The sequence below is a fragment of the Lolium rigidum genome, chromosome 6, assembly GCF_022539505.1.
Source record: "Lolium rigidum isolate FL_2022 chromosome 6, APGP_CSIRO_Lrig_0.1, whole genome shotgun sequence".
Lineage (NCBI taxonomy): Eukaryota > Viridiplantae > Streptophyta > Magnoliopsida > Poales > Poaceae > Lolium > Lolium rigidum.
In genome coordinates, this window is record NC_061513.1 from 120,693,721 (window position 1) to 120,718,927 (window position 25,207).

The 25,207-nt window shown below is 44.6% G+C and overlaps 2 protein-coding genes across 2 annotated transcripts; one reads left to right on the forward strand and one right to left on the reverse strand.

Moving 5' to 3' along the window:
- Positions 1 to 9,249: 9,249 nt before the first annotated feature.
- On the forward strand, positions 9,250 to 9,947 carry LOC124659073 (zinc finger A20 and AN1 domain-containing stress-associated protein 2-like). The gene has a single exon (XM_047197025.1). It carries the CDS (start codon positions 9,365 to 9,367, stop codon positions 9,797 to 9,799), a length of 435 nt encoding a protein of 144 aa, XP_047052981.1. The 5' UTR covers positions 9,250 to 9,364; the 3' UTR covers positions 9,800 to 9,947.
- Positions 9,948 to 10,737: 790 nt separating this feature from the next.
- LOC124661592 (tryptophan aminotransferase-related protein 3-like) lies at positions 10,738 to 24,411 on the reverse strand. Its single transcript, XM_047199472.1, has 5 exons — positions 24,044 to 24,411; positions 11,857 to 12,154; positions 11,492 to 11,790; positions 11,119 to 11,405; positions 10,738 to 10,984 (listed from the first exon to the last, which is right to left on the reverse strand). Exons 1-5 carry the CDS (start codon positions 24,385 to 24,387, stop codon positions 10,764 to 10,766), a joined length of 1,449 nt encoding a protein of 482 aa, XP_047055428.1. The 5' UTR covers positions 24,388 to 24,411; the 3' UTR covers positions 10,738 to 10,763.
- Between the last annotated feature and the right edge of the window lie 796 nt (positions 24,412 to 25,207).

Sequence of the window (25,207 nt, forward strand, 5' to 3'; positions counted from 1 at the left end):
AAGCTACAAAATCTATTGGGAAAATAAGGGAGGAAGAACAAAATAGGAGGAGTAACAGCGAGAACATATCTAGTGCTACCACCCTTTGCATGCTACCGTGCTACCGTAAAAAAACGTATTTTATACGTGTCAAAAAAATTATATGAAAAAATGTGAGTGCTCATGAAGCATGTCTCTATAACATCTCAAAATTTCATATCCAAAATCGATATGGACACTGAGAAATAAAAAAGAGAAAATCAGCATGAATGCGTGGGGCATTCACCAAAAAATAGCCCAAAGCGGTACTACAGCTATGCAGAGCGGTACTACCGCTTTTCCCAAAAAGCTAGATATAAAAATCGGCCCAAACCGGTAGTACCGATATGTGCCACAAATTAAAGCAAAACTGAAATCGGGAGAGAGAGAACAGCAGCAAATCAGAGCAGCGCAGCATGCATGCGTGGGGCAGCGCGGTGGTGGGGCAAGCATGTAGGGTGTGTTTGGTAGGTCGGTTCTACCCAGAAAATCTCCTCCCAACCGAGAATTTTGGGCTATCCAGTGTTTGTTAGGTCGGGTCGGTCGAACTGGGCAGTGCCCACCTCGCACGAAAATGAGCTCTCAGCCCTGCCCGGTAGAGAAGCTCAGATCGAGCTTCGCAGGTGGGCAGGGCTGACCTCGCCCGGAAAAATCCCCGCACGCCCCGCACCGGGCCGAATCCAACAGGGGTCGTGCGCTCTCCCCTTCATTTCCCCCCTGAACGCTCTCCCCCGAATCCTCCCCTGCGCGCCTCCCCCGAATCCTCCCCTGCGCGCCTCCTCCCGACGCCGACCTAGGCGCCGGCGCGCCGCCTCCCGACGCCGACCTAGGCGCCGGCGCGCCGCCTCCCGACGCCGGCCTACATCTCCTCCCCTGCGCGATGCCTGAGCGCCCGCGCGACGACTCCCGACGCCGGCCTGCACTGCCTTCCCTGCGCGACGCCTGCGCGCCTCCTCCCGACGCCGACCTAGGCGCCGGCGCGCCGCCTCCCGACGCCGACCTAGGCGCCGGCGCGCCGCCTCCCGACGCCGGCCTACATCTCCTCCCCTGCGCGACGCCTGAGCGCCCGCGCGACGACTCCCGACGCCGGCCTGCACTGCCTCCCCTGCGCGACGCCTCGCCGCCTCCCGGACGCCGGCCTGCGCCGCCACTCTACCGATGAGCCCCGCCACCATACGGACGAGCTCCGGCCACGGCCAATGGCTAGCGCCACCACGGCCACGGGCCAGCGCCGCCACGGCCGGCCAGGGACTCGATTGCTTTTGATTTTTTATGTATAGGGACTCGATTGCTTTTTTCGTTTTCTTTCCAGGGGCCTTTGTGTAGAAATAGGACCTCAGCCTGGTTAAACACAGAGCTGGGCACCAAACAGCTTCCTGGCCCAGCTTGGCTGAAGGCACCCGACCCAACAAACACATGATAATATCTGAGTCCAACTTGTATGGGGTGAGCATGTCTCACCTGAGAAAGATAATCTGTGGTGAACCGACCTACCAAACACACCCGTAGTGTATGCGGAGGGAGCAGGCGGCAGCAGCGCACAGCGAGCAAGGCGCGGGCGGGAATCTCGCGTGATCGAGGAAAAGAGCGGGAGGCTCTCCCGCGGGTCAATGCGGCCTCATCGAGCGCCAGCTAGCGAGCGGCGCGGTGGCTGGCGTGGGCGAGGCAGTGATGGCCCGTGGCGGGAGCTGGAGGCGCGGCACGGGGTGGGCCGGAAGGTTTGCTGCGGCCCACACGAGGGAGATGGAGGCTGGATAAAAAGAAAGAGAAAAAGAAAAAACGGGCTGGCCGGTAGTACCGGCCTGGTACCGGGCCGGTACCGTAAATGGGCTACGGTACTAACGGGCCGGTACCGGTCTGGTAGTGCTTGCGATCCAGTATATAAAACTGCGCGTGCGGTACTTTGACCGGTACCACCAACGGTAGTACCGCTCGGTCCAAAAATATTTATTTTCGTTTTCTTTTTCTCTGCAACACGGAAAATGCAATATCTTCAGCTAGAAAATTCTGAATGACGTGAAATCAATTTTGCCGGAAAGAGGACGACAAAAGCTACCTTCTCACATGGTGAAAACATAGAAAAGAGTGGATGCTGATTTTCAAGGTGTAACCTCTCAATATGGTATATAGGGAAAATCATCACCCTCACACATGCAACATGCGATGCATCCGAAATCTGTTTCCGATGAGCTAGAGCTTGTCATGAGAATGAACACAAGCTCTAGAACATCTCATGGATAAGAACCAAGAACAATCAAGAAACACGATGCAATGCATGCAAGGTTTGAGCTCTCTCCGATGATGCGACCCACTATCCTATCGAGGACAAACCTTATCCTTGCGCGTTCCTCTTGAATCGGCAAGCTCCGTCTTCACCCTCTTAATCATTGTATATGCCACAGTCTTCCTCCAACATACACGCCACCGTATTCATCCATCTTGTACTCACGACACCGTCTTTATCTCTTCTACACAGTCTTCGTCTCTCTTCTTCTTTAACACCGTCTTCATCTCTCTTCGACACCGTCTTCGTCCGTCTTCTTCATAACTTCATTGTACTCGATCTTCTCCATCTCGCAATCTTGAGACCATCATATGGCTATGGACATGTCCTAAGATTGATTCTCAATGCAACCGTTAGTCTATAGGGATTGTCATCAATTACCAAAACCACACATGGGAGCTCCATGTTCTTTCAATAGTAACCACACCTCATCCAAGCCCCTCACCCCCTTTTAAAGAAAACTACTTTAAGTTACATGCATAACGCAACATGAAGATGCAGTTGCCTTTTTTCCCTCCCCAACCTAAGCCCAAAACACCCTTTAAGGCACTACAAAGTTCATCTACACCGGAAAACTCAGCGCTAGTCCAACCTCTTCCTTCCTCCTAAAACATTTAGGTATCAGCGCGCCGAGTATTACAGAATCTAGAATGAACAATTTTATCGACCAAAAACACAAAAATCTGTTACTCCCTCTTCTCCATATCATTTGCCGCTAAAATAAATGTATCTACAATAAAAATATACCTAGATATATCTATAGTAGTGTCAATTAATATGAATCGGCGGTATATTTTGACCACTTTAACGTGGTCTATTGGAGATGTTCTAATCAGTGGAGTACGCGTGCATGCAGCTGTAAAAACTAGTCTGGTTATGATTGATGTGCATGATTAATTTTTTCGAAAAGGATGTGCATGATTAATGGGTGGCTCTGATAAATTATTAAGTAATGTTGATTCTTTCTTAACTACTAGAACATTTTTTGGAACCAGATTTTGAATTGTACTTGCCCTAGTTTTCTTGGAGGGGACACGCAAGTGGTGTTTTGGCTGATGGGAGCATACGCGCCACTTATTTTGAAATGCATCTTAGACATATTTTGAAATGCTAGAAAAGCTAAAATTAAAAAAACGCACGTACATCTTCACGTGCTACGTGCTGACTGACATAGGTCTAAGGGGCATATCGCATATATACCCCTGGTCCATGATTGGAGCAGAAAGCTCATGGACTCAAAGCTTTGGAAGCCTAGAAGGATGAAGATGTTCGGATTAGGAAAGTAGAGTTATTATAGGAAATTTGTAACAATATAAAGAAAGGCCTAGTGCGGCCCGACAACTTGTACTTGTGCGACAGAGAAAAGCCTCGACTTCACCTCCTATATAAAGGTGAAGCTAAGGTCGAAATAAAGATCGAATCCTTGAAACCCTAGCCACCGTGTTTTTTTTTATAGTTGGACGCCTTTGTTCGTCTGGCAACCTTCGAGTTCTATTTGCCCTCTATTTTCGACGAAACCATAAATCTGCAATCTGTAGGCATTGACGAGTCGATACCTTGTGACCGACATAGTCATTTCACGAAAACTCGACTTGTCGTGTGTGACGTGTGGAAAAAAGACAAAATTTGGTGCTAAAAATAAATCTTTTGACAAGACAAATTTTCTTTTTTTTTTACATAGACAACAAACAATATCGGTTATTTGCAAAACTTGACGAACGCACGTATATTATGGAGATGTACATGTAAAAATTTTGTCAAATATTTTCGATACTTTGAAATATGATTTTATGGTAGAGAGAGCATATACACCCGGGAGTCGAATTGAATTTTCAGAGGGGACCCTAACTTCATTTGCAAGGGGATATATCGTGCTTATGAAATTCAGTCACAAGAGACAAACATGTATGGGCTAAGAATGGGGGCAATATATTACTACATACACAACAAGACAATAACCAATATTTAAGCACAAATATGTTTCCTTTCCTTCCGCCTTTAGGGCATCTCCAACGGGGTGACGCAAACGAACATTTTTCGTCCGTTTGCATCTGCGCGGATAAAAAACGCGCTCCAGCGGCTAGACGCAAAACGTTCGCAGCGTCGACGCAAATGTGGACCAAATATGCACCAGGAATGCGTCTGTGCAAACCCGTTCGCGCGTCCGTTTGGGCTGCATGACCTCTTCTTTTTCTTCCTTAAATGCAGGAAAGATCCATGTGCTGGCCATTCATAGCCGCACAAATGGAATCTTTCTCTCTCTCTCCTCTCTAGTCATGCATGGCATGCCCATGCGGTTAAAAAATGCGTCCTTGCCGCTGGAGAATGGACAGACACATGCGGACATTTTTTTTGTGTGTGTCCGACGCAAACGGACATAAAAATGAGTCGCCCGTTGAAGATGCACCAACAAGACAAATTAACCTACATACCATGTAGATTCAACTAAACAACTACACACTCCATTTCAAGTGATAAGGCTTCCTCGTTTTTCGTATTTTTTATTTAGCTGTTGGTATAAAATTAATATCATTAGAAAGTGTTTTTCAATACGAATCAAACAATACTAATAACATAAAATATAATCAAGATTTGTTGCTTAATTTCGGGTCAAAGTTTGCTTTGGAATATGAATATATGATTGGGTGTTAACAGAAAGTAGAAACCAATGTAGTACTCCAAGTGCCTTTTTCCCTCGCACGTGGTCCCTGCATATTGGGAATTTGGAATTACAACTCCAGAATTGTCTGATTAATTCTTGAAGAACAAACTGAAAGCTCAAAATTCCCGTAAGATCATCATGCTGCTAAACTAGATTGTGGTCCAACGAGAGGGACCAAACTCACAGGCCAGAACCACCCTGTTTTATGGCCTAATACGCGCTATTAGTCTGTCTGGTGTACGACATTACGAGGCGTCGAGGCCCGGATGGATCATGCGGTGAAGCCCACATCGAGCAAAACAAACCGCGAAGACGATGAAGAATTCACGAACGATGTGTTGGTGCCTTGGTGGTGCTTCACATCGCGACCACGTCCATATATATAGCTGGGACGGAGCCATCGACGACGTCGCCGTCGCGGCCGGGCTAGGGAGGGAGCACGCGGCCCGGCGGAAAGCGCCGCTGCCGCCGTTTCCGCGCGCAGCGGTCTCCGTGGCGCGCGTCCGTGCATGTGCAGACAGCCGGCGCCATCAGAGCAGCCATATATATATATATATATATTTTTTTTTGAAACGGAGGCAAAAGCTTTGCCTCATTCATTCATTAAGGAGAAGGTGCCCGATTTTTAGGAGAAAATCGGCCAAAAACCAACAACAACAGTGCCAGAGCACACCCAAGACCACACACCCCGCCACAAGGGCACACCCAGCCACCCTGGCTACCCACAAAAGCTAAGAAGCTCAAGCCGGTCTATGCCAAACAGATGACTCTTCGAAGAGAGACCGGCAGCTCCACTTCTGGCAACGAGCCTCGGAGAGGAGATGCGCAAGACAAACACACTGCACGGCGAGCGACCTGTCCGGCCGTGTGCGTGCGCGGACAGGGCGAAGGTGTGACCGCCGTCCAGGACCAAATCATCATCATGATTATATCGATTTAATTAGCGTTGGCGTCGTTCGGAATGAATGGTAAGAGCAATTCCAATAGTATAGCCAACTGCTGACTATAACAAGATGTCATATCATTTGTAGTCATCATATAGCTAACATGTATAATAGTTGGCTATAAGAATGTAGTACTTTACTAATATATGGCCCATCTTTCACTCTCACAAAGTGCCTAGGAGCACGTGTAAGAGCTGGCTATTGATAAGTAGCTCACCTCCCTTCTCTCTCTTCTTCTCTCTCCTCCAACTCATCTAAAATATATTATTTAATGTTTTATAGTCAGCTGACTGGACTCTATTCTACTTGCTCTAATGGTATGACGCCGTGCTCGTCGCCCTCGATCGCGGCGAGGAAGAAACAAGGCAAAACAGCGCACGGTCAGGTCTCAGGTGCGTGATGGTCTGGCTTTGTCTTTATTGCCAACTTAATTGATGTACAGAGCGCGCTGCTCCAGGACACAAGCTTGATTTGTGTGCTGATTGCTGAGTGATGGATAGTGGATACCACCTGGTGCTCCTTTCAGATCAGGGATGGATAGATCGATGGACTGGGTGATTGAATGGCTCCTTGGCAGGCACCTAACATACTGCATGCTAGGATGATGTGAGATCAAATCAGGTGATATGTTTATTTCGTATATGCATGTTGAAATCCCTAAGAGAGAAAGTTTAGCTACTGTTCTTCCTAACCTCAATATGTGGGTTTTGGCCTTTTGGGTCTCCGTCAAGCATGCATGAGCATGACCATTTCCAAAAGTGAAGGGACATTATTTTAGTCTTCTCAGGACTCCATTAACCCCCCATTCTACGGAAAGTACCATGTGCACATGAGCACATGTGCTGCTTGGACTTTTGGATTTTTGAAATTTTTCAAAACCTTGCTCTTTTATATTTTCAAAAATTATGGTATTAAATATGTAGATAGATTTAGACACGAGGAGTGTAGTAAAAAAGTCCCATTAAAAAATACTTTGTATTTTGGAAAATACAAAAAAGACAAATTTCTGACAACTGTCAGAAATTTGTCTTTTTTGCATCTCCCAAAATATAACGTATTTTTTGACGAGACTTTTTTTATTCCAATCCACGTATACACATCTATCTACATATTTAATGCCATAATTCTTGAAAGCAGAGAAATATAAGAATCTGAAATTTTCAAAAATTCAAAAGTGAAGGGAGCACTGACTCCCATGTGCACAAAATCCTTGTCCCCCATTCTAGCTATAATATACATACAGTACTAACATTTTTTATTTGCTCTCTGCTACTATGATGATTTGTCTTGGTCGGGGGCTATTTTCCCCCTTTTTTTACGAATATTTTTTCCCCTTTGCTCTCTCCCTCTCTTCAGACATGTCCACAATCTCCTTCCAGATCCCGGCTCCTCTCCATCTCCTCTCTGGTGGCCTCGCCGGCCGGAGATGTTGGTGGAGAGGAGGTCGGCACCTTCATGTATGTAGTAGTAGTTCTAGGATTAGGGTTGATGTTTCCATGTGGAGAAACGCGTGATGCCGGCGGAGATCGTAGCACCGACGACTACTATAGTGGATATGCTAATTAGGTATACCGCGATAGGCCCTTAATTTTGGTAAGGCCGGGTGCCCCAAAGATGGTGGGAGGCCTATGGCCCGTCCGAGCGGCCCAGTTACCGGAAATCAGGAAAGGAGGGATCCGGTTCGGAGACAAGTTGATCCGGCCAATATGAAGGTTGGTCGGACCAGTGACGTACACGATAAGGAATACCATAATAGATTACCATAATTAATGAATATGTGTAAAATAGTCCATAGTAAATCTACCTAGTATCGACACAAAGTGGAGTGGGAATGTATGAAAGAGAAACAACAATGGAGACACATACGGGCATCACCTATGTATGTGGTCATAATTGCTATATGTTGGGACCCACTAAGCAGGTTTGAGGCAAATAGAGTTCACCACTATGTATGATGTTGCAAAAGCAAACCTTAAGGTAGATCCCGCGTGTGAAAATTAGTATTATTTTATTAGTTGTGGGTAACCTACAAGATTGTGGGTTGCCCACAACCTTTTAAACTTGTGGATTATTTGTTGATAGCCTCCACTATGTATGTTGCCATCCTTATAGACTATTTTTTACTTGTGAATAGCCTTGCGGATAACATAGTGGATGCCCGAGCCAAGAGCCAATGAGAACGATGGATATCGATTGCTAAGAATTGTGTTTACACATATTACTACTTACCCGAGCCGATTTGTAGCAAATTCGAAGAGTTTCTCTTGGGGATTTCACAAAATTTATGTATGTAAATTTTAAACATCAATATTTGATAAAGGTTTTAGTATGAATCTACCTAGATATATTTTTATTACCTAAATATTTATGGGCATTTTACGTTTACATGTGCTAACAAAAAAAGAACCGAGGCAATGCATGGGTATTTAACTAGCAATTTAAACAAAAATAAAAGTAGCTAAACAGCGACTCCAGTTTTGCCCGACCCTGGATGAGTCCTAGGGAAAATCAGTAGGGGTGTAAACGAATAGTATAATTTCTGCACCGTAATCGGCACCGAATCCATTTAAGATAACCATATCCAATTCTAAAGAATCCGGTGGATAAAGATATCCGATTCTAAAGTGGTGCTCCAGATACAATATAGGATATGATGTAGCAAATAGCATGCGGAAATAGATTATGGAAAATTTAATTAGCATAATTTGAAGGCTTTTAACCGGATAATCTGATTTATGAGTCAAAATCCAAGATCACTCTTGCAAGGTTAGTAGTTATTGAGTTACCAAATTCATTTGGCGAGTATTTTTAACTCTAAATTTCTATCAATGCTTGAGTTTTAGTGCATTGTCTCTTTTTTCTCAACTACACAACATTGAAAGTTTAAATCTCTTTCAAGATTTGCAAAAACTATAATTATGTACCGATGTGAACAAATACCTGTATTTTTTTCCGGTCCGTATCCGCCCCATTTCCGATTCAAATTCGCAGTTCGATATATCCACATTCGAATTCAAAACCGATCAATATTCGCTTCAATCTAAATTCGAGAAAAAATATGTGGTGAAAAATACGTATGTGCAAAATCCGATTCAATCCGTCCGTTTAAACCCCAGATGGTCAGTATGTCCGAGGCTGAACCGCGGTGCTATTACAGAGAAATTTACCCCATTACCTGCAGTCCTGCACTGCGCATAACCGTTCAACAACAGAATCCTCCCGGCCGCAGTTGAATTCCCGCGTAAATCACGTAGCTCCATCACCACCGCTACTGAAAGAAAACGACAGTACGACGACGTCCGTCACACACTGATATTACTGGTCTGATCGACCTTCCGGAAGCCTCCCGCACCAAGTTGCGTCGGTGCCATCCCTCCTCCCCCACATCTCGCCGCCCTCGAATTCTCAACTACCACATCGAGCGTCGACACTCTGCGTTGATATGTCGGATTAACGATGGAGCAAAGGAGCAAGAACCAGGACAGCCCCGATCATCACCGGCCGCAGGAGCCAGCGGCGCCGCTCCCATGCGCCAACGGTTGCGGCTTCTTCGGCTCCCCGGATACCAGCGGCATCTGCTCCAAGTGCTTCCGCGACAGTCTCCGCCGGGCCGAGGCCCAGCTGCAGGCGTCTGCGGAGGCCGAAGCGCCGGCAGCGGCGTCCAAGGAGCGAGATGAGCGAGGGGCAGAGACCAAGAGCAGGAGCAGGTGCGCGGCGTGCTGGAGGAAGGTGGGGCTGATGGGGTTCGAGTGCCGGTGCGGCGGCGTGTTCTGCGGCGAGCACCGCTACTCGGACAGGCACGACTGCGGCTTCGACTACAGGGCCGCCGGCCGCGCCGCCATCTCCCAGGCCAACCCCGTCGTCAGGAACGACAAGGTCGACAAGTTCTGAACTACCACGCGCGCTCTTAGCTAGTAACTTGATTTGGGCTTCCTCCAATTTAGGATCGATCTCGTATGGGTGCTTTAGAATTGTGATCGATGGACTCGGGTCGATCATCTGTACGAGTGATGCAGAATACAAATGGATGATTATGTCATCCTGTATGGTTTTTTTTTTTTGATATTCCATCCTGTATGGTTTTCGTCGCTAGAATATGTGTGTTCATCTCCCCTGTTCTGGTTTATATTACTAGTTTACTACTTGATGTGTTCGCAGCACGTTGTATGCCTCTACTCCTTCCAGAAGACGATGTTTAGTGAGACCAATATATTTCCTGTAGTTCCGAAGGGTTCATCCGGTTCCTCTGGTGAAAGCATAGCATTTTATTAAATTAAATGTTTTCTACAACAACATGAAGCGCATCTGGTGTAGTGGTATCATAGTACCCTCCCACGGTACTGACCAGGGTTCGATTCCCTGCATGCATGCATTTTTATTTTTTATTTTCCTCTGCGCGTGCCTTCCATGTCAACCCTGATTCCCTGAATGCTTTGCTTTTTTTTTTTTTTTTGCAGGTGATTCCCTGAATGCTGTTGTCAAATGATCAAAAACTAACATTAACGTACCAGTTTCTGACCGTGTATGTGCTCATTAATCTTCCACACAACGTAGCAAGGAAATGTTTTTCTTGTGTACATACAAACACCGAGAACATCAATGCATAGCTGATCGTTAATCCTCCACACAATGCAGCATGAAATGTTTTTGTCTACTTACATACAGGAAGAACAATCAACGCATAGCTGATCATTCCACTAATGTTGTGTATCTACATTTGCATGGGAGCAGTGTACACTCGTAGCGGACGGCTTGATCTCTAGTACTTTTGGCACCCGTCCCATCCGAATTATACATAGCTTGTGTACACCTGACACTTTTTCGATCCATTTTCTGCATCTCTTGACATGAGTCATCAGATGGAGTCGGAGCCAGCAGTGGTGTCCTCGGCATCGACAAGCTCCGTGATCCTTTCCAGGAGTAAGTCGAAGTCGTCCTGCGACTTGAGGAGGCTTACCCTCGTGTACCGGCTGCTGGCCTCGCTCCACACGCCTGGCCGTGTGATTATCTTTGCCTTGAGCAGCATATCGTAGCAGTCGTCGTCTTCCTCCCTCTCGCATTTCACCCACGCGTAAGCTGCATGCATGCCCACCAAATTAAACATCACATTAATTGGTGGAGTAGCTGGAGTGATTCCAAAATCTGGTGAATGCTACTGGAGTGATTCCAAAATCTGGTGAATGCTACTTTGAGCAGACCGATGTGTTCACCTGGGGATGCCTCTCTGATCTTGCCGAGGTAGGTGCAGTACTGTGGAGGGATCTTCTGCAGCGAGATCCGGCTGGAGCGCGACACGACGGCGTTGAGCTTGCGCCATTTTGCCGTCATCACGTCCTGGCCGAAGGCGAAGATGTCGTCCTCGCCGTGCAGGTTGGCCACTATGGCCTTGATGATGCCGAGCATCCGGAGCTGGGTGTCGCGGGACGCGCCCATGGTGTTCTGCTGGATGTAGTTGTTAACCCTCTGGGCCACCTTCTCGTCCCTTATCAGGGCCCATCTGCGCATGAATGTACGATAGATTTTGGGTGAAGATCGATGCTTGTCCGAGTATGTCAATGAAGTTTGGTCTACGTTTGAAAGTACCCGAATCTGCTACTGGCATGGCCGGAGAGCTTGGAGACGGTGAAGATCATGACGTCCTCGTCGGCGGCCTCCGGGATGTGCGTGAAGTGCGGCCAGTAGTAGGCGTGGTCGACGATCGCCGACGCGCCGCCGACGACAGGCTTGCGGAGCTGGGCGTCGGGGTTGTTGGGAGACGTCACGAACTCGATGATGTCCTCGTTCCTGGTGGCGTTCCCAGCTGACGCGTTTGCCCACGCGGCAGTGTTCCCTTCCCAGTGGTTCTCTCGGCTATCGAACATCACGGTACTTGATTTGTAAGCCTGAACGATCATCGGTTAGATTCGGGATAATTTCACGGCAGCTTTCATAATGAACGGAAGCAGTACCGCGTAGTACGGCGCGGTGGCGACCACGCCGGCCGACGAGCCGGAGTTACTGTCCGGGGACAGGGCGTACACCAACGCGCTGAGCAGCTGGACGGAGCCGGTGCCGAAGACAATGTGCTTGTTGTCGGCAACGGCGTTGCCGACGGCTCTGTGCAGCTGCTTGATGCTCCGCTCGAGCTCGACCGACTGAAAAGCGCCGTCGGTGGCTCTGTAGCTCATGCGGTGCCACCCGGAGAAAACCACCGCGCTGGCTTCCGCATGACGCATCCAGTAGGGCTCCAGGAACATCGGGTCCCCGCTGCACAAATCATAGGGGCAAAGATCACCGTGATATTAGCTCGTGTGTTGTGACCATGGAAAAAAATATAGCCCTATTCCAACGCTAATAGCACGCTATATCATATCTGGAGAGTCGACGCTACGCTATTTCGGCGCTATAGTGCGCTATTCGCGTTAATAGCATGCTATAACATGTTGATAGCGTATTTTTAGACCCACACTATTTTGTTATAGCGCGCTATTTTTTTCCTTCGTTTACTTGTGACTATGAATGAACTTGGGATTTTCTGCAACGCTGTGACAGACTTTGCGCCAAACATCTGCATGACTCTGGGCCGGTCTGGTGGAGAACGGTTTGGCGGTGGGTTCTGAGCTTAGTCATCGGAAGATAAAGGACGGCGTTGTCTGTCTTGCGTGCGGCAGAATTGAAAACTCAGTACACCGTTTCTGGACTTTCACAACGTCAGTTAGCTACTCCACCAAAATTGCTGCAACATCATTCGGATCTTAAGGGCTGGCTACTGGACTGGATCGGTAAGGCCTCGAGTGACGATGTAGCTCTGATGATCACCATGTTGTATAATCTCTGGCAGGCTCGGAATGATGCAAGAGAGAGTCAGAAGTTGGCGGACCCGAAATCAGGGGCGACACGCACTGTTGCAGGCATTGAGGAGTGGAAGAGTGCCCAGATTTTGGCGCCCTCCGTCTCGGTTAATCTGAATGAGCACTGGCTCAAACCGGAATGGGATTGGGTGAAGATCAATACTGATGGTGCTTATCGAGCTTCAGAAGCATATGGAGGTGGCGGCGTGGTTATCGGAGACCACCATGGAAGCTTCGTGGGTGGAGCAAGCCATTTTTTCCCTCATCTTTTGGACGCTGAAGGAGCTGAGCTACAAGCATGTCGGTTGGGTCTTCAACTTGCTCTGAATATGCCGGTATCAAGGGTGATTCTGGATAGTATAGGGGTGGCGGCTAAGATTTCGCGGGACGAGAAGGATCGATCAGTTCACGGTCCATTGGTCGAAGAGATCAAGTCCCTTTTGCGGGGTTTTGGCGATTCGTCTGTTAGAGCGGTGCGGCGTACAGCGAACAAGGCGGCGCATCTATTGGCTAAGGAAGCTGCGTTAATAAACTTTGTAATGTGTGGAATGATGATGTTTCGATGTGTATTAGGAATCAGCTTGTACTGGATTCAGACCTGTCGTAATAAAATCGCAGCTATTCCTTCTAAAAAAAAATGTCAACAAGATCCTGACTGCCTAATGTTCAGAAAATCTGGGATAAAAATGTTTGCAGCCAGGATCCAGTTGATATTTTGTAATATCAAGTTTAAAATATTTAAGAAATTATTCAAAGGATGTGGTTCCAATCTTTTTGGACAAAATAAAAAGAAAAAAAAGCAAATGGGAAAAGGAGGTAACACACTATGCATGCACCATTTACAACATAATGGGCTAGTTATTGAGGGTACATCTAATCTCATATTCTCATTGAACATGCAACTGACTTCTACAAAGAATTAGTTGATCCTGGACGTGGGAATCTTTTCCCTATTTCTGCCGATTTGTGGAATGCTCATGAACTTTTAAATGATTTTGGTAATATTGACCTGACTAGGTCCTTTACTGTGTAGGATGTTGAAAATGCCTTGAGTTCTACGAAACCTAACAAAGCTTCTGGTCATATTTGCCCATGAATTTGTTTTTCTAAAATATTGGGGTATTATCATGCCTCATATCATGCACAAGTTTGATAAATTTTATCTGGGTCGATTAGTTGTTCAACATTTGAACTATGACATTATAATTTTTTTTTACCTAAATTGAGTTCAGCAAATAAATGCAACAATTTCATCCCACCCGTTTGTTAAGATGCTTATACAAATGGATCACTAAAACACTACTCCCTCCATTCAAATGAATAAGGCGGCGGCACTTTCCGTGGTTTTTCTTCGACCAAAAATTACTCCAAATATATAAAGGTTGTTGGTATAAAATTGACATCGTTAGGAAAATCTATTCGAACCCAATTATATTAATTAAATAAAAAATTATCAAGATTTATTGCTTAATATTTTCTGCCAAAGTTTGTTTTGGAATATGTATGCGCCTTATTCATCGAAACGAATGTAGTACTTCATCCGATCCCTTTTAATTGACTCAAATTTACTATAAATTTGTATTAAATCCGAGTTAATTAAATGAGATCGGAGGGAGTATGTATTAGGCACGATCCCCATGCTTATGAACTTCTTAGTGTCCAAGAGAATGCTTTACAAAAAAATCATGGATGCATTATGTCTTTCTATGAGATCTGGGGCGAATGTGGCCTACAAGCATTGGGTTCATCTGAACCCATTGAATTTTCACTAATCTAGTGCAAAATGAATACTTATCACCACTGTTATTTGGCTTGATCTTGTAGATCTATCAGCATGAACCCATTGCCAACTATTTCTTGCTTTGTCTGTGCATGAGATTTATCCATCACACTCGGGTGAAGTGGGGATCATTTTGAAGTTGAATTTTGAAAAGTCCTATAGCAAGGTCAATTGGAACTTCCTTTCAGAGTGCTACAAATTAAGAGGATTTCCGGACCAATGGTGAAATTAGGTACATACAATCTTGCATAATAGCACTATTTTGATTAATATAAGTGATATGGTAGGTCCCTATTTTGAATGTGCCAAAGGAGTTAGACGAGATCCTTTGTCTCCTTTCCTTTTTAATATGGTAGGCAAAGTGTTGAGTAAGGTGGTACTGTAGGCACAAAGGAATGGTATATTTGCTGGCTTTGTATCTGACTTGATTCTTGATGGTGTAGCAATTTCTGCATTACTCATGATCCTGAAAACGTTTCAACCTTAAGTTGTTACTTTGTTTTTTTGTGCTTATGTGAGGGCTGAATGAGCTGTTAACTATGGTGGCTGATAATTATGTCACTAGCTTTTGTGCTGAAATATTCAAAACTACTATGTTGGCACTTTACATCTTAGGCATTTAGGCATGCCTATGACTTTTCCAACTCCGAAGATTGTGAACTCAAATTTTGTTCATGGTAAGGTGCTTAAGAAACTTGATTCATGGATTATTTTTGCCCCAGGGCGAGCATTTATAACGGGTTTGTTTGCCATGTTTTAAATAGTGCGCTATCTCGGCACTATAACATCTCTATACCAGAGCACCCAGGCTAACTTGATGCAGTTTAATGCTAAATAAAAACTTCCGCTAATAGCTCGCTAGATCGCGCTAAAACGTTAAACTGGACAAGAAAATATTGTTATTTTGCCCGACAAGCTCAAAAATTTCAAGATGTGAAATAAAAAAGTTAACCTAGCTATGTAAGATGCATTGTCGCCTCTGCATCATGCTTGTTTAAGACATCGCACCTCTCATCTTCAAGATCTCTAAACGGAAAAGGTGCTCGGTTAGCAAGACTTTGGATGACAACTTTTGGATCTCCAAGATTAAAACCGATGAGGGCCTCACGTGTTCGAGCACATCACCCAATTTGCAACCCTTTGGGAGATGCTTCAACCGGTGCAATTGGACCCCAACACCCTGTATTCCATGTCTTGGAAGCTCAATAATAGCAGGTGCTATTCCCCCAAATCGGCGTACAATATGGAATTCCTGAGTCACAATAAATGGCCATTTCCTTCCCTTGTTTGGAAACCTTGAGCTCCACCTAAATGTAAAACTTTCGCGTCCTTGATTATCCAAATAGAGTTTGGACGGTGGATGTGATTCAAAAGAGAGGATGTCCTAATTGTGATAGGTGCAAACTTTGCAACCAAGTTCAAGAATCCGCCTCCCACTTGCTCTTCAAGTGTTGGTTCACCATTCGAGTTTGGTCAAGTGTGAAGAGTTGGCTCGGGCTTCATGATGTTGACCCAAGTGCTTGGCACTCTAGAAGAAATGTCAAAGATTGGTGGATGGAGAAGATCCATAAGCATAGACAAGGTAGAAAGGTCATGGCTTCTCTTGCTATGTTCATATCATGGGAAATATGGAAGGAACGAAATGCGCGTGTTTTCCGAAACAACGCTTCCCCGAGGCTATGGTAATAGCAAAGATCAAAGAGGAGGTTCATACGTGGAGTATGGCGAGAGCGAAAGATTTGAGTAATATAATACCGCGGGAGTAGGTGTTTGCTTTTGGCTCGGCCTTTTGGCCAAGTTTGGAAATGATCTATATCTACTTCTTTATCAATCAAAATGGCAAGTCTTTATCCTTGTTTAAAAAAATCGTGGTTGTCAAGCCATAATTTAATCATTGAATTTCTGGCCATATTCTTTCATTGATATGGATACATGATGCCTAAATTTTGTGAAAGTTCCATTGTTTATTAAAAAATGCTAAATCACTTAATTTCGCTTATCCTCGCTATAGCTTTCGTAGCATCAACAGAATGAGGTCGCTAAAAAGCATAGCCTGCTATTTTAAACTTTGTTTTTTTGTGAGTACCTCTGTCCAACTTACTTCTCCTATTCCTTTCTTTCTGTCTGACCGTGTTTGTAAAAGACTTACAATTTTAGTTACGTAAGTACTGAAAAGGGGCAAGCCCTAACAAAAGGTTTGTGAAGCAGCTTGGCCCCGTCCAATAATCGTAATCCAATAATTGCTGGACTTTTCTAAGGAACACGTTAAAGTGATGTGACGGACGTACGCCTTAATATATATCCTGATTACTTTGAAATGCAGTAGGTTGGATTAAGATCTAAATGATCAAGTGTTGAGTGCTGACTGAATTATGTAATACCTCGTGGCAAGCATGGTCACAGATCTTCAATGTACATATTGTCACTAACGACTAACCAAACAATAATAGTAATTTATGTCTGCCGCAACGATCTAGATTTATACTTCAATATTAAAGACATTGTGCCAGATGTGCAAAACATTAATAGTTATTTTTGTAACGATTTAGATTCAGTGAAGTCTGAATAGTAAGTTCAGTCGACCAAGCTGTGTATCATCAAGTTTCATCTTGCACGAAAGCTCATATGTAATTTTAGACTTACGTATGTGGAACTTTCCGGGTTGCACGTTTCTAAGTTTAGATTTAAGCATTTTTAAATAAGGTAGAGCTATTTTGTTCATTGCCCCGGTTATAGCACCTTGGATTTTGAAAAGGTAGCCTAAGGTATCCACTAGGTTGTCAACAAGTAAAAAATAGTCTATATATAAGGACATTTACATAATATAGTGGAGCTCCAATGCAATTCTCCTCTCCATTCGCAGTTTTTATATTTTTCCTAATTGGAGTATGTGTGTGTGTGTGTGTCACGAAAGGGATGGGAGGATACTGACATATTCATATCAGGCATAACATTTATAGAACAATTAATAATTGACATGTAAACTTAAATTAGTTTCTCGTGGGATATTTTTCTACGTGCAATTATGATGATCTATATGTTGTAATTTACCGAGACGCACTTACAAAAATTTACTGGTTATGGTATATTTAGATATAATAATGAAGATCTAGCAGACCCAGTCTATTTAGGTATAGTAATGAAGATCCAACCTAGCTACTACTGTACTACACAATATGTTTATACTACTATACGGTTATGTAGATCTTAAGGGTGTGTTTGGGTAAAGTTGTGTCTCTACTTTATGCGCAGTATTGTAGTTGGAGTAACAAATATATGCAATAGTTTGAGTCAAACATCAGGACTCCTAAAAAAAAGTAGAGCTCGTGATTTTGCGCGAACTCCTGCAAGATCTAGATGTTGACGCTCTGTTCTCCCCCTCAAGTCCTCAACTAAATACTAAGAGGTACTACTCCGTATATAATTATATGTAGATACAAGTTGGGGTTGTTGATGATGCTTAGCACGAGGCTAGTTCCATTCGGATATTAGTTTATCTGATAAAATCAAATGATGTGTATGTACATAGTATAGTTAATGATGGATGATTTCTTGCTCGAGCTCGTGATTTTGCGCGAACTCCTGCAAGATCTAGATGTTGACGCTCTGTTCTCCCCCTCAAGTCCTCAACTAAATACTAAGAGGTACTACTCCGTATATAATTTTATGTAGATACAAGTTGGGGTTGTTGATGATGCTTAGCACGAGGCTAGTTCCATTCGGATATTAATTTATCTGATAAAATCAAATGATGTGTATGTACATAGTATAGTTAATGATGGATGATTTCTTGCTCATAGTCGTTGACAGAAGTACCTAGCTAAAGGAGCCGGTGCGGTCATTCCTCCCCTTCCTTTCTCTCTCTTCTCTACAGTACCGTCTCGTTGAGAGTCTTTTCTCTCTCCCAAGCTCTCCTCCAACTCAAATCCGGCGGCGCTGCCGCTCGGAGGAGAGAAGGATGGGATGCTTGGCTTGTTCAGAGTAGGAGTAGATGTCTTGGCTGCTTGCCAGTTGTGGGCTTTATGCCCGTAGTTTGGGACGGAGCTTTGGATCTTGGCCAGATCTGAAGCAGTTTAGGGTTCTTCTTACTCTCCTTCTTGCTTCTCTGGTTGGAGCTGGAGGTGGCGGAGAAGAACAACGTTCCCCTCAATAAGGCTTTGGTCCGTGGCTACCGTTCAGTGTGTAGTCGAGGTGCTGAGGAGTTTCTTCTGGCCGGCCATGGTGGTGAGGGGAAGAAGCAACTTGGTGCCTCTGTCTGTGCATCTGGAAGGTGGCAGGGAAGATCCACGCTGCAGCTCGGAGAGAATCACGCGGTGGCCATGATTGCCATCGTGATCTGTGGCCGAAGAGGCGGCCTCTCCAAGCGCCGATTAGGCGTTTCTTCAACCTCCATTACGGAGGCCTTTTCTGAAGCTCCATGCCGGAATTCAGCGGCTTCGCGCCGCCAAGTGGTTTGTCCCCGGCGGTTTCAAGATGGCCGGCGATGGTGGCTTGCATCTGGTGGAGATGACCCAGGACTTGATCGCTTTTCTTTCATATGTTTCAGGGTCCTTAGTGAAAGTTTCCAGGACTGTAATGTATTTTCTCTTTTCTTTCAAGGTCCTGCTTGTAAAATGTACCCACCGACGTTTCAATGATTGCAGCTCTCGGGGTCCTTCGAGGCCCCTCTCCCTGTTCAAAAATAAAGTACCTAGCTAAGGCACGCACTATTTCAGGACGATCTGTTTTCCCAACTTCCCTAATGATATCTGGATGTTTATTTTCGTTTTATTAAATGATGATGCAATAAAAGGCTGCGTACATCTTTTGGATGTAGAGGCCAGGGTTTTACCCCATTTCGAGAAAAGCTTGGGTTATGCAGTTACTAGTAGAACAACAAATAAGCGGCGTTGCTCGAGCGACGTGCCTTGATGTGTCCGTGTGGACGTCTAATTGTTAAAATGTGAACCTAAAAGAGGCGTTAATACCTCCCTGTCTGTCGACATACCGCGCGCAACGGTGCAAGCTTACCCGAAGACGCGACATGCTGATGGGACGACGCAACAACGGGGATAACAACTACTGTATGCAACAAGAGATGATTATAGTGTACCTAACACATCCTTACAAATCATGGCATCGAGAGCTTCACAGTTGGCAGCCATTGGCGCTCCCACCAGACCACGCACGACAAGAAGGCAAGCTGAGGGAGAGATCGAAGCATATGAGAAGCTGCTCCCCTGTCAGCGTCAACGGTGCAATCGGGCGTCCGGACGGAGCAGTCCACCCCCTCGAAGCAGGTGTTGCACTCGCACCCGGGCCGCCGTTCTCGCCGACAATGCCATCCAGTTTCATGTTATTCCAAAGGTTATGTGTAATTTTAGAGAACAGAGCGATTTTACCGGTTCCGGTAGGTAAAGGAGTGATGACGCGCTTACGATTACCCATGTGTTGATCTAGTTTCTAAAAGTTTGTGAAATATGTGTGAAACTTGTAAAAAATTCATTACTGTTCAAAGTATGTTTTACAAAATTTCACATATGTTGCTCATGTGAAACATTTTATACTGTTCAATTTTTGTTTCAATTATACTTCAGTTTTGTCAAAAATGGGACAAGTAGTCTCACCAATCACAAAGCAAAATCTATGGTGGATGGCACTTCTGTAAAAAGGAGTATTCGTAATTTTAGACATATATATGTTGAACTTTCCGGTTGCATGCTTCTGAGTTTAGAGTCAAGCATTTCTAAAAAACATAAATATTCGTATTGTTTGTATAGAACCCTGTAGGGAGATGTAACTCTCATGGGTGACACCGAAATTCTCTCCTCTCCGACCTCATTCATGCATACACTACATCTAGATTGTATCCTAATTTCTTATTTCTCCGCTAACTTGTTCAAGTTGTTTTTCGCCCTATACACATAACAATGACCCACCAGTTACACTTGGATGCATCAACGAGCCGCCCTATGGTGAGCCGGGATCATACATTCAGTCCAACATAGACCCTCAACATGCACCATATGCACACGCTCTGGACGTCGCTACCACTATCGTAACGTCAAACTATCTTCGGAGATTCACATAGATCATTTTTACATTACCCTCGTACTCGCAAACACGAGAATGGCCTCCAAATCACACGTGTTGTACTGCCATCAACTCTACAGTCTCTATCCATGCAAAGTTGGTGTTCTTGCTGCCGGTGACCAAATCCATGGTCATGCTAGTATGTGCATTCTTAACTTCGTTAGCAAATGCAAGCAAACAAATGGGAGGTGGCCTCCCTCGTCCTTGCCATCCGCATCAAACGATCCACTCCATGAACTTTAAGGTTATACATCAATCTCATGCGCCTACCCACCATGAAAACTCTGATGTCGTGCGACATTCACCGCCTCTCCGTCGCATCCCCTTGAATATACCTCACCATTTCAGTTCGTGACTGGGGGTTAATTGAAGCAAATAAAATAAAAATATAAGATGACCAATTTACCCTTTATATCATGGTGCTCCATGACTTTTAATGATAGTATTCCAGGACATAACAAGTGGAGTACCAAGTAATCTTATCCATCCGATTTGGGTGAATGGAGGACTCATATTCTTTTAGGGGTACCGTGAAAGAGCTCTTAGGATAACCCATGTTAGGCATGTTGTTGAAGTTTCTAGACAACACCACCACCTTCCACACGTCTACCATCACATGTTCGTCATTGAGACCCGTGGGCGTTGCTGCCGAGACCAACCATCGTCGATGCAGTTGATGACATGTTGCACCCCATCCTGATTCATGTAGGCATCATATGCTCCTAGAATGATCCTCCAGGAGGGAGAACGATGTCGAACGCCGCCATCATCTGATCTAAGAGACTCAATTGACGAGAGATCAACTCGTGAATGCCTACAAGTTGTAGACTTGAGTTTTCGTCAAGAGTAGATGGCAAGTAGATCTTGAAGGTTGTCAGACGAAGAAAGGCGTCCAACTAAACAAAACACGGTGGCTAGGATACACAATGATTCGATCTCTTTCTTTCCCCTTTCTTTCCCCTTTGTATAGGAGGTGAAGCCGAGGCCTTTCCTATATTGATTACAAGTTTCCTATAATAACCTTACTTTAATATTGATTACAAGTTTCCTATAATAACCTTACTTTCCTAATCTGAACGGTTTCATCCTTCTGGGCTTCCAAATCTTCGAGTCCATGGGTCTTCCACTCCAATAATAAACCAGGGGTATGTATGCGACATGCCCCTTAGGCATACCTATGTCACCAAGTCTAGGGTTTCCCCTAGGATCATCCTAAGCGACAAGATGAGAACTTCATTAGCTACAACAAATATATGACCTCCTAGTGATACCTCCTATTGATGCTCCCAAGATCTAGAGTTTACCCAGGAGGCTCACAAAACAGGACAACATATTGAAACTCCCATGAATGATGCCTCCACTGACGAAAAACGGTGACCAAAGGCGTCGCCATCATCAACTCACAAAAAGACGAAAAAAGGTTCTCACCATAAAGAACATGTGTCATCCAGGCGTGTCCATATTAGTCGAAGACTGATAACATCGACATCCTACGGGCCCAATGTAGCCAAGGCCTCCGCCACCACATAACGAAGGTGCCTTCGATGTGGCCGAGGTCGATGGCGCGTTGAAACAAAAATGTGAGTAGCTCCTATTCAGCCTCCCTATAGTCACTCCTACTTACGTTTCACACGTCATCGTTAGAGACATCGCAAAATCACTTATGATTCGAGGCCGCCGCCCCGAGATTTAGTCTCGGCCACTAAAGAAAGGTCGGAGGTCCTTGCCCCCTTTGGGAACGGAGCCTATCGCCATCATGGACGGAGCCTGCAACAACGGCACCTAGGGGAGGGAGGCAGCGAGGGACCCTACGCTGTCTATAGTTTGTTGCTGCCCGGTTTCCCAACTCGAGAAACACATGGGCCTTTCCTTACGGTCCCTTGGATTTGTGCTAAGTTTTATATATTTCTAAAGTTGCAAGTTTGAGCCCCATTTTTCATCAAACTATTTTTGAAGTATTCATGGAATACTTCAGTTTCTAAAAATACCGAAGTATAAAATACTTGAAGGTGTTTGGATCTGACAAATATTGTGGTTTAAAAAGAAGTATTCTCTAAAACAATACTCCCTCTGTTCCATTCTATAGTGCCTATAGTTTTTTGGCACGGAAATTAGTGCAAGAGTATTTTTTACACCAGACCTCTAGCTGAATGATTTGAGATCAACGTAAAATTTGGGAAATCCATATCTTCCTAACTTACCATAAAAAATTTAGGACCTGAATGATTTGGGAGCTAAACGGGGAGGGGTAATTGAAAAAAAGCTAAGCTAAAACCTTATATTCTGAAACAAATGACAAAAATCTATAGGCACTATAAAAAGGAACGGAGGGAGTAGTTTTTTAAGTGTTAAGTAAAGAGGTCTGATCCTCTTTTTTCTAAAGTTAAGAAAGGAGAAAACTTGATTTTTTTTAATTGTAACTGAAGTATTTCTTTGCCTGGCACGAAAATACTATGGAGCAATTCAGTTTTAGAAAAACTTTGTCACCAAACTAGGCCTTTTGACCTTTTCTATACAAACACATGATTATGTTTCTACTGAAATTGCCACGTGGCATGTTTTTTAATAGCAGTTATCATCCATCTTCCGCTAAAATAGAACACGACAGGCGTGAGAGGCTAAAATATAAATGTTATCTCATCATAATTTTGCATTGTCTATAGATCATAAGACGGTAAGAAGAAATGCTCCATTGGCTCTTTTTGTAGTTTCCCAATTAGAGCACGTGTGTGCGTACGAAGTGGATTATAAGACGGTAAGAAGAAATTCTCCATTTTGGAACTATTTATATGCAAAATCACGTGATTTTGCAGGAACTAAACTGTGTATCATGCAACATCTAGAAGTTGACTCTATGTTCCTCAACCACGCGATAAGAGGTACTACAAGTGGGGGTGTTTGATGATGCTCTTAGCACGATGCTAGTGCCATTGGGGTATTAGTTTATCTAATAAAATCAAATGATGCACATGTAGAACTAATAGTATAAGTTAATAATGATCGATGATTTGTTAGGCATAGTCGTTGACAGAAGTAGCTAGCTAACGCACGCACTCTTTTCGGATGATCTGTTTTCCCAACTTCGCCAATACTGATACTAACTTTGTTCATTTTTTGATGTTAAAAAATTATCTAAATTTGAATGTATCGAGACATTTTTTAGTACATAAATATATTTAAATATATTTGAATTTGATGAACATTTGGACATCTATTAATAGACGGAGGGAGTACATAATTAATCGGTTCACCAGAACCAACTAAACGCGCAAGATTACCCGGAGATGTAAGATGCTGACGGGACGGGGCAACAAAGGGAATCACAATTAAGTAGTAATCGGAGACAATTACTTTGCCCTCCATGGAAGCTTCCTTCCAAATCATGGCATCGATAATTTCACGACAAGAAGGCAAGCTGAGGGAGAGATCGAGGCATATGCAGAAGTTGGTCACCTGTCAGCGTCGACGGTGCAGTCGGCCGTCCGGACGGAGCAGTCCGGCCCTTGGAAGCAGGTGTTGCACTCGCAGCCTGGCCGCCCGTCCTCGCCGACGATGCCATCCAGGAACACGCGGCCGTGGCCGGAGCACCCCGTCGCGGCCACGGACTCGGCGTCCCTCGCCGCCTGAAGAGACCAGCTGAGCGAGCCGCCGCCGTTGCTAGCCGCGCCGAGCAGCTCCAACGGCGCCGGCAAGGCTGAGAGGAAGTGGTGCGCGACGAGGAGGGCGTTGAGGAGCAACGATGAGCAGAGAAGGACCTGGAGCCCGAGCACCCCTGGCGTTCGGGAGGCGGGCTCCATTGGTTGGCAGTGGATCGTGCCGTCGTGTGGTGATTGGTTTAAGGGGCGTGCCTCTGGCCTAGCTTCGGATCGTTATTGACGCGGGGCCCAGCTACAGGGAGTGACAGTAGGCCAGTACATTGTTGTTGTCAAAGAAGAAATCATGCAATAATTTGTTGGCCTGAAGCTTCCCTAGTCTTTGCTTCTATGTACACGGTACATCTTCGAAACTGTTTGAGATTGATGGTTTCATTGGCCGGCCTGGCTGCAAAGTCAGTGTGTGTGCACCATGGAACTGCTCATGATAGCGAGTGGCCAAGATCTACGGCTACTACCTCTACAAAAATATAAGACGTCGTGTAGACTAAAATAGGCTACCAAAATATCTTATATTGTTAACACAGAGTGACTAGCAGAGAATGTATAATAAAAGGTACACCAGGATGAGCGATATAATGAACCTCAAATATCCAAAGATGGTATATTCCATCTTTTTATTACTCCCTTCGATCCATATTACTTGATATTAAAATAGATGTATCTACAACTAAAATGTGTTTAGATATATCTATATTAGCATCAAGTAATATGAATCGGAGTGAGTAACTCGTATACTATTCTACTCATATTTTGCACTGACATAAGTCAGTTAATGTGGTTAGTTCTAGAGAAACATATGTATATACACATGTATATAAGGAGCTATTGGTAGAAATAAGTAACATGGTATATGGTTCGCTCGATCAATATAAATAAGTAGTTTTAAATGTCTTTACCGAGATTCCAAAAATCATAGACCTATCAAATGTATGGATTATTTAATTTATTATAACATTAAAAA

What these genes read in the sequence shown, in the direction of transcription:
- LOC124659073 (XM_047197025.1), top strand. Translation starts at nt 9,365, where the DNA reads ATGGAGCAAAGGAGCAAGAACCAGGACAGCCCCGATCATCACCGGCCG.
- LOC124661592 (XM_047199472.1), bottom strand. Translation starts at nt 24,387, where the DNA reads ATGGAGCCCGCCTCCCGAACGCCAGGGGTGCTCGGGCTCCAGGTCCTT. An exon ending in CATGCCAGTAGCAGATTCGG is followed by an intron (nt 11,406 to 11,491) that starts GTACTTTCAAAC and finishes ATTCATGCGCAG; the next exon opens with ATGGGCCCTGATAAGGGACG. An exon ending in GATCAGAGAGGCATCCCCAG is followed by an intron (nt 10,985 to 11,118) that starts GTGAACACATCG and finishes GCATGCATGCAG; the next exon opens with CTTACGCGTGGGTGAAATGC.